Source organism: Pecten maximus, chromosome 7 (genome assembly GCF_902652985.1).
Source record: "Pecten maximus chromosome 7, xPecMax1.1, whole genome shotgun sequence".
Taxonomy (NCBI): Eukaryota; Metazoa; Mollusca; class Bivalvia; order Pectinida; family Pectinidae; genus Pecten; species Pecten maximus.
This window is the reverse complement of record NC_047021.1, coordinates 21145513-21155917: the sequence shown is the minus strand read 5'-3', so window position 1 is coordinate 21155917 and position 10405 is coordinate 21145513. Positions and strand designations below refer to the sequence as shown.

Sequence of the window (10405 nt, the reverse complement as noted above, 5' to 3'; positions counted from 1 at the left end):
CTGCAACCCGGGGGGAGTGGGGGTCAGTTCCTTCCTTTATAAAATTTTGAATCCCTACCCAAAAGGATGCTACCAGGCAAATATGAGCAATATCCCTTGCTTAGTTTCAGACAAGAAGTTGTTCATATCATATTCAGCCAAACTGACCCCTCTTGGCCCTGCCCCTCAGGCCCCTGGGGGGTCAGCCTCACCATTTGCACAATTTTGAATGCCCACCCAATAGTGATGCTACCAGGCACATATGAGCGATAGCCATTGCTTGGTTTCAGAGAAGTCGTTTATATCAATAAAGCCCAATTGACCACATTTGGCCCTGCCCCTCAGGCCCCTGGGGGGGCAGCTCCATCATTTGTACAATTTTTAATCCCCACCCCATAGTGATGCTACCAGGCAAATATGAGTGATAGCCATTGCTTGGTTTCAGAGAAGAAGTCGTTTATATCAATAGCGCGAAAATGACCCCTTTTGGCCCCGCCCAAAAGGCCCCCAGGGGGTCAGCCCCATCATTTGTACAATTTTGAGTCCCCTACCCATAGGGATACTTCTGACCAAATTTGGTCAAATTCTGATGTGTGGTTATGAAGAAGAAGTTAATTGTTGACGGACGGACGGACGACTGACGACAGACGCAACGGTATGGCATAAGCTCACCTTGGTCCTTCGGACCAGGTGAGCTAACAAGAACTATGCTTAAGTATATTTGCTACTGGTATTGCTATGTCAATATATCATAGGCATTTTATATGGTTACATGAACATTGTTTTTATTGTAATTCTAAAAATGTCAATTTCGCCAAATTGATCCCTTTTGGCCCTGCCCCTCAGCCCCACCAATTGTACAATTTTGAATCTCTACCCAAAGGGGATGCTACCAGGCGAATATGAGCGATATATATATATCCACTGCTTAGTTTCAGAGAAGAAGTTGTTTATATCAATTTAGGCAAATTTACCCCTTCTGGCCCGCCCCTCAGCCCTCAGGGGGGGTCAGCCCTATCATTTGTACAATTTTGAATCCCTACCCAAGGGGATATTACCAGTCAAATATGTGAGATATCCATTGCTTAGTTTCAGAGGAGAAGTTGTTTATATCAATCTAGCCAAACTGGCCCTTTTTGGCCCCGCCCCTAAGACACCCAGGGGGTCAGCCCCACCATTTGTACAATTTTGAATTCCTATCCCAAGTAGGTGCTACAAGGCAAATACGTGAGATATCCATTGCTTAGTTTCAGGGGAGAAGTTGTTTATATCAATTTAGCCAAATTGACCCTGTTTGGCCCCGCCCCTCAGCGCCCCGGGGGGTCAGCCCAACCATTTGTACAATTTTGAGTCCCCACTCAATAGTGATGCTACCAGGCAAATATGAGCGATATCTATTGCTTGGTTTCAGAGAAGAAGTCGTTTATATCAATAGAGCCCAATTGACCACATTTGGCCCCGCCCCTCAGGCCCCTGGGGGGTCAGCCCCACTATTTGTACAATTTTGAATCCCTACCCAAGGGGATATTACCAGTCAAATATGTGAGATATCCATTGCTTAGTTTCAGAGGAGAAGTTGTTTATATCAATCTAGCCAAACTGGCCCTTTTTGGCCCCGCCCCTAAGACACCCAGGGGGTTAACCCCACCATTTGTACAATTTTGAATTCCTATCCCAAGTAGGTGCTACAAAGCAAATACGTGAGATATCCATTGCTTAGTTTCAGGGGAGAAGTTGTTTATATCAATTTAGCCAAATTGACCCTGTTTGGCCCCGCCCCTCAGCGCCCCGGGGGGTCAGCCCAACCATTTGTACAATTTTGAGTCCCCACTCAATAGTGATGCTACCAGGCAAATATGAGCAATATCTATTGCTTGGTTTCAGAGAAGAAGTCGTTTATATCAATAGAGCCCAATTGACCACATTTGGCCCCGCCCCTCAGGCCCCTGGGGGGTCAGCCCCACTATTTGTACAATTTTGAATCCCCACCACATAGTGATTCTACCAAGCAAATATGAGCGATATCCATTGCTCGGTTTCAGAGAAGAAGTCGTTTATATCAATAGAGCCCAATTGACCACATTTTGCCCCGCCCCTCAGGCCCCTGGGGGGTCAGCCCCACTATTTGTACAATATTGAATCCCCACCACAAAGTGATTCTACCAGGCAAATACGTGAGATATCCATTGCTTAGTTTCAGGGGAGAAGTTGTTTATATCAATTTAGCCAAATTGACCCTGTTTGGCCCCGCCCCTCAGCGCCCCGGGGGGTCAGCCCAACCATTTGTACAATTTTGAGTCCCCACTCAATAGTGATGCTACCAGGCAAATATGAGCGATATCTATTGCTTGGTTTCAGAGAAGAAGTCGTTTATATCAATAGAGCCCAATTGACCACATTTGGCCCCGCCCCTCAGGCCCCTGGGGGGTCAGCCCCACTATTTGTACAATTTTGAATCCCTACCCAAGGGGATATTACCAGTCAAATATGTGAGATATCCATTGCTTAGTTTCAGAGGAGAAGTTGTTTATATCAATCTAGCCAAACTGGCCCTTTTTGGCCCCGCCCCTAAGACACCCAGGGGGTTAACCCCACCATTTGTACAATTTTGAATTCCTATCCCAAGTAGGTGCTACAAAGCAAATACGTGAGATATCCATTGCTTAGTTTCAGGGGAGAAGTTGTTTATATCAATTTAGCCAAATTGACCCTGTTTGGCCCCGCCCCTCAGCGCCCCGGGGGGTCAGCCCAACCATTTGTACAATTTTGAGTCCCCACTCAATAGTGATGCTACCAGGCAAATATGAGCGATATCTATTGCTTGGTTTCAGAGAAGAAGTCGTTTATATCAATAGAGCCCAATTGACCACATTTGGCCCCGCCCCTCAGGCCCCTGGGGGGTCAGCCCCACTATTTGTACAATTTTGAATTTTGAATCCCCACCACATAGTGATTCTACCAAGCAAATATGAGCGATATCCATTGCTCGGTTTCAGAGAAGAAGTCGTTTATATCAATAGAGCCCAATTGACCACATTTTGCCCCGCCCCTCAGGCCCCTGGGGGGTCAGCCCCACTATTTGTACAATATTGAATCCCCACCACAAAGTGATTCTACCAGGCAAATATGAGCGATATCCAATGCTCGGTTTCAGAGAAGAAGTCGTTTATATCAATATAGTCCGATTGACCTCATTTGGCCCCGCCCCAGAGGCCCCCAGGGGGTCAGGACCATCATTTGTACAATTTTGAATCCCCACCCCAAAGTGATGCTACAAAGCAAATATGAGTGATATCCATTGCTCGGTTTCAGAGAAGAAGTCGTTTATATCAATAGAGCCCAATTGACCACATTTTGCCCCGCCCCTCAGGCCCCTGGGGGTCAGCCCCACTATTTGTACAATATTGAATCCCCACCACAAACTGATTCTACCAGGCAAATATGAGCGATATCCAATGCTCGGTTTCAGAGAAGAAGTCGTTTATATCAATATAGTCCGATTGACCTCATTTGGCCCCGCCCCAGAGGCCCCCAGGGGGTCAGCCCCATCATTTGTACAATTTTGAATCCCCACCCCAAAGTGATGCTACCAAGCAAATATGAGTGATATCCATTGCTCGGTTTCAGAGAAGAAGTCGTTTATATCAATAGAGCCCAATTGACCACATTTTGCCCCGCTCCTCAGGCCCCTGGGGGGTCAGCCCCACTATTTGTACAATTTTGAATCCCCACCACATAGTGATGCTACCAGGCAAATATGAGCGATATCCAATGCTCGGTTTCAGAGAAGAAGTCGTTTATATCAATATAGTCCGATTGACCTCATTTGGCCCCGCCCCAGGCCCTGGGGGTCAGCCCCACTATTTGTACAATTTTGAATCCCCACCCCATAGTGATGCTACCAAGCAAATATGAGTGATATCCATTGCTTGGTTTCAGAGAAGAAGTCGTTTATATCAAAATAGCTAAATTGACCCCTTTTGGCCCCGCCCCAGAGGCCCCCAGGGGGTCAGCTCCATCATTTCTACAATTTTGAGTCCCCTACCCATAGGGATGCTTCTGACCAAATTTGGTGAAATTCCGATCAGCGGTTATGAAGAAGAAGTCAATTGTTGACGGACGGACGCCACGGTATGGCATAAGCTCACCTTGGTCCTTTGGAACAGGTGAGCTAAAAAGCAAAAATTTAAGAGATCCCAGAGGGATCTTGGCACCAACCAATGAATGATCTTTATTGGTTGTATGCAAGACTGATCTTTTTTCTTCTTAATGATTTGATAACAAAAAATTTGAATGAATAATAAGAGATATGATTGTTTTCAGGATCAGACTAAAGTTCAAATGAACACAACTAAGGAAGAAGTAGAACCTACAAATACGTTTGAGAAAAATTCTTCTAGCGAGTAAACTGCTCAAGAAATAGGCTAACAAACTTCAACTGTCAGCCATTTTGTTTTCTGAATCAAACTCAAAATCAAATGGACTATACTAGGGACCAAGGGGAAGCTATATTGAAATTTTGAAGAAAAAAATCCTTTCAGCATGTATATTCTCAAGAAAAAGCAATAACAAACTTAAACTTTCAAAATCAAAGACGGCCACAAGTTCGGAATTTTGTGTTCTGAATCAGAGTCAAAATCATATGGGCACAACTAGGGATCAAGGCGATGAGAACAAGAGGCCCATGGGCCTTAATGGTCATCTGAAGACCCTTGTATTGTTTTAGTAAACATGCTCAGTAGCAAGTACATATATAGTAGCACTGTTGGCATTAGTGGCCATCTTGGATTTTGGGACTGACCCGAAAAATTACAGCACATGGTCAGGACCATCTCGGGTAAGTTAGAGCTGAACCCCTCATGTGGAACTCGAGAGAAGAAGACCATGATTGCACAATCATGTTACAAAATTACTGCTGTGTCAATTTTTTTTTACAAAGCTGAAATATAACAACACTTTGTTAGTTCCCCTTCCGTAACATCCTCACCAATTTTCAGTTCAATGGCACCAGTGGAACTTGAGAAGAAGTTTAAATAGGTTTTTCAAGATGGCTACCACCTTGGATTTTGGACCAACCTGAAAAATAACAACACTTGATCAGGACCATTTCAGGTAAGTTAGAGCTGAATCCCACTGGAAGAACTTGAGAAGTTTGAAATGTGAAAGTTTACGCACCGCGGACGACAACGACTATAGGTCATCATGACCCTTCAGGTTAGATGACCTAAAAATCCTTCCAGTACTTCTCAAGAAATAACGATAACAAGGATTGGTCACAGATGGATCATACCAGTGATTTGATTAGCCCACCATCTGATAATGGCTGAAATTCAAATTGAAATCTTTCCAATACTTCTCCAAAAATATTGGTTACTACCAGGTAGTAGTTTACATTTATGATAGATGAACTGATACAGCATGGAGGAAAGGTGATTTGAGCAGCTTACCATGTGCAAATGGCTTTGTACAAAGACCGAGCACAAAACATGAAATTCAAAGGTGCTACATCTATGACAGAGTAACAATGATCAAATGAAATCAAGAATAGGCTGTTGTATGTTTTTTTTATATAATAATACCATGAATTAAAAAGAAAACATCAAATTTTTGGGGTGTTAATAGAAGCTGAATATTGGGTACTCAGCCTCTATATTTGGTATGGAGCTTTCAGTTTTATTTGTCCAGATCCTTCATCACAAGTTTTTGTGACAAGCATTATGTACACTGTCCTCTGTGTAGCATCTTTTGTATAATGATAATGAACACCAAATAATATCAGACAATGAAATACTAAATAGGTTTTACTGTTTTATTTTATCATTCCATTATAAAGAGAATAGCAACAGGCTAATATAATAAATAATACAACATAACTGTTACTTCTTACCAGGGTAACAATGTACTGAAATTTACTACTAGTGACGGGGAATTTCATACGCCTCCTCAGTAACATGGAGACATTTCTTTAAAAAAAAAAAATAATAATTTGAAAGCATTGTTTTCAAATCACTTTAGGTCTGCATTAGATTAAGTAGGGAAAAAAACTAATCCATATCATAGGACTCCAGCAAATAATGGACCGTCCCATGAATGCTTTTGTTTTAATACTTAATTTTTAATCAATGACAACATTGACAGATTCTATTTAAATGTGCATCAATAAATCTATATACCTAGGTATTCTATTCTATATTTCCATATATAGTCATGTACCATATCAGCATTAGGGTATTCCCTTATATAAGATAATTTCTGACTACATTTGATTACAGTAAAGCATTATAAAGGTGTCACAGTTATCTCCCCTATAATACAATATTTACAAATATTCTAATTTGTTTTCAAACTTCACCAGACAAAAAAATAATAATTTTTTCAACAAATGAATGAAAATATATGCTATATTTGGCTTTTTTGACATTTACACTGTACAGTATATGAAAGTATTCTACATTTGACCATGATCCAGAATTCTTAAAGCTTGTTGAAATTCATCTCAACGTTATATTTTGAGGCATACTGGTAGTAAAAAAAAAATATTTTGGACTTAGCATTTATAAAGGCACTTGGGAATTTATGCACAAAGTCATGAGGAATACTACAATTAAGATTAAATGACACAGTGATACAACTCTTGACTTGACACACTTTTATCTGTTGTGATATTTTTTTTTTTATCCTTTAAATTTACATACCTTACTGTTGTAAATGTTGTAGGCCTGGTTGCTATGGTTTCTGGTGATGGGGTGAAAATGGGTTTAAAAAAGATCTAACTTATGAAATACAGCTAAAGAACTCTAATTATAACATATAAATCTAAGAAAAACTTCTCCAATATGAAATAACATGTATGCAAAAAATTCAATTTCTTAATTCTATTGATGATACACCATTAATTATAGCTTTTACATAATTTTACACTAAATCATCACTAGAGAATATAGATATTATATACAATACATATAGCAGGCATATAACTCACAACCCCTTGGTATAAACAGAATTTCAAATCCATTTTGTTTGCCTATACTTAAGCTTCAACAAATTATCTTACAGACCCCTATATGTAGTCCTTGCATAAAGTCTGGAATCAACCTTCAAAATTCATTTATTAATCATGTAACACTAAAAGTAGTTTTATTATACAAGACCTTCCATCAAACAAATTTTAGAATACAGTATTATTAGGGAGTCCTTCCATAATGGTATTAAACCTCAAGAAAAATAACATCCATATTCTTAATCAATAAAAGTATTTTGAATAATCAACCCATTTAAGCAACTGAGCTAAGCTATTATGATATCCCTCGCCCCCTTAAATTCAGTGAAAATAAATGTACATTTATACACAAATTATACCTTATCATATGTAGAACTTCAAATTTCATTGGGGCCACAATTTTTATTAAGACCCAGTAATAATTTCAAGTAAAAGAAACAAAAGGACTATTAAGACGAGAATGACAGACACATATCATGCTGATGTTTTTAAGCGAGTTCATTACATACTTTTTTCTCATACTGATATTAGATTTGCACCATAACAGGATCATCATGGTTTATTGCACATTGTTTTTCAATACTTACATATAAACATACATATACATATAAACAGGAAATTTTGGAAAGTGACCAAAACCTAGCATTTTAAAAGTTCCATGCGACATGTTAGTAGTACAGCCAGGTTCTCATATAAAGTGTATATACTGTACTAGACATTAATTTCTACCATTCATATAATTTATGGCTATGGAAATACAGCTTTCTTGCACTGAGATTATAGTTAGAACTCATTAATTGCTTGACCAGTACAAACACAGATTCCTGTAAAGATCTAATAATCATAAAATAACACCTATCACAAGTACATTTTAGTACAAAAAATTGTCTTTCTTTTTCATATTTTAGAAAGAATATATCACAATATAGACATTTAATATTTTCCGTATCTCACTGTGTTGTGTGAATTTGAACTTTTCCGCCGTTTTGTCTGACCGGTGATCATCTTTTTCCTTCTTTTTGTTGCTTGTTTGAAGCCTGTAAATGGCAAGTCCCCTCGCCAATCTTCATCATCATCGTCTTCTTCTGGGTTATACCAGTCATCCTGGAGATTACATCCTGACAACAGCAACCCTGCAGACATGTGTGACTTCCTTTCTGACTTACGAGTTGGTTGTTGATCATCAGAATCATTTGGAATGCTGGGACGTGATAATGCTTTTGATAACTGCGGATATTTATCTGACTTTCCTTTTTGACGTCGACCTGTCTTTGTTGTGGTTGTTGTTGACTTCATCTTTTGCTGAGCCTTGAATGCAGCTTCTGCACTTTCTACTTTCTGTACAGCCTTCCTCAAAATGTCTTTAAAATTACTGCGGGCAAATTTCAGTCGTTCCTGCGATGGCCAGACAACTGGTTGATCATTTTCATTGATGGCAGGTGCAAGAGTTGGTAAGGAGTTGGTGAAAGATGGTCTCAATGGCTGGTTGATTGTCCCCATACTAAGTTTTCTCTTCGACATTTTAAGAGCTCGCTGAGCATCAGGTTTCATGGGCGTTATTCCAGGTTTGTTGGTGTCTGCTGGACAAAGAATACCCCGACTGTGATCCGACACTGATGTAAGTTCTTCCTGACCTGGATGTGCGTCAAATAACCTCATTCTCTCCTTTAGTTTTTTACCTTTTGGTGAGCTCATAATGGCTTTCCCTTTAGGGGAGTTGATTATTTCTTTCAAAGCCACTTTACCTTTTGGTGACTTCAGAATATCATCTAACACTTGTTCATCTAGATCTAAGCTAAACAGATTTTCTTCAAAATTTGCAAAAAAGTCTTTCTCCCATTCTTCAGATATTCCAACATCTTCATACACTGGTGGTTTCTGTAAATTGTCAACATTCAACTGATCAATAGGGCGCTGTGAAATCATTGACTTGACTGGACTGGTCCGTGTTTGGGAGAGTAGTGCCATCTGTCCGGATGGAATCACAGATCTTTGAACAAGGGGCCCCGGGGAAAGGTAGCCACTGTCGTATGGTGATTCCTGCTTGATCTGTGTTAGCAATGGGACATTGTTAGAGGACTCCTCCTCTTGCAAAATGGACGTCAAGCCCAACATTTTATCTGTAAGAACACACAAAAAAAGTAAAATTATATGACCAATTAATTCTACAAGAGTATTGCATGGACAGAATTTGCCTTATATCCATTGCCAGCACAACCAGATGTGAGGTTGATAAATTGTCAGTTTTGCAAAAAGGTCGAAAAAAAAAGGTTGACAAAGTATCTATCCATCAGATATAGGACCTGGATACTCTAAAAATAACATGATAACAGTTTATAGCAACAAAATTGACTTCTCAACTATTACCCTTTATACATTCGACCTTTAGTGATTATGCAATTTCGGTTATAATGATTTTTTTTTATGAGAAAACGAATCATAAGGCAAAACCTGTTAAATACTGATCTCCAAAGTATTAATGGGCCCCAAGATAAATAATAGAGGTACATGAAAAGGAAATAGAAATAGAAATTATCTATCTTCAAGTTCAATTTTTTTTTCTATTCTTTCATATCAATTCAAATAGGGGCCATGATAGCTTCAAAATATTCATTTATCTTTAGTAACAAAGACAGCTTAATCTCAATTGGTGTATAATAGGCAAGTTTGCATATAATTTTTATTATATATGCAAGTTAGTGATTTTCCCAAACCTGTTAGCCGAGAAAACTTTATTTATCATTGACAAATAACGCCCAATGTGAATCACAGCAGGCTTGCTACACTATCGGCAATATACCATGCCATGTACTTGGTGTATTGTTATATTTGTAGGTCAAAATCCGTAGTTTAAGCTCGTGGAAACCCCACCTTTAAATTTCCATATGTAGCTGTTTTCCCTCAGCTACGCGAGGAAAGGCGACTTGTTTTATGGTTCCAGAACAATCGCTTTATGTACGTCAATACATCAGAATCACGGCGGTTTTTCGGGGGATATTTTGATAAAGAAAGGTCATGCACGAGATCAGGAACTAAACCACAGTTTGTAATAATACAATTAAGGAGAAACAAATCAATAACAACAAAACACCACAACTTACATTGAACTAGAACACGGCAAATTAGATCACAAACTTCACTGTAAACAGCTGTTTATAACCGAGCTGAGAGCCCGGAAATTGCCAAAATTTTAAAAGCAAATATAAAGCTTATTTGAGGTTGTTTATCTTCAATATTACACATCTTAATTAATTGTCGATAAATCATGAAGTTTATACCTCTTGCTGTTCAAGATCGGATGAATAGTCAGCATAAAATGGCCTACGAAAAATCGGTATCTTCTCTCCCTTCACAGGTTGGCGCCATCAGCCTCGTTCTGCCACCAGAAATTATTGGTGGATTTTTCTCGGATATCAACCAATCAAA

General features: G+C 39.3%; 1 protein-coding gene across 1 annotated transcript; it reads right to left on the bottom strand.

Moving 5' to 3' along the window:
* Positions 1 to 5774: 5774 nt before the first annotated feature.
* On the bottom strand, positions 5775 to 10365 carry LOC117331887. The gene is made up of 2 exons (XM_033890845.1): positions 10258 to 10365; positions 5775 to 9099 (listed from the first exon to the last, which is right to left on the bottom strand). Exon 2 carries the CDS (start codon positions 9092 to 9094, stop codon positions 7913 to 7915), a length of 1182 nt encoding a protein of 393 aa, XP_033746736.1. The 5' UTR covers positions 9095 to 9099; positions 10258 to 10365; the 3' UTR covers positions 5775 to 7912.
* Positions 10366 to 10405: the final 40 nt, after the last annotated feature.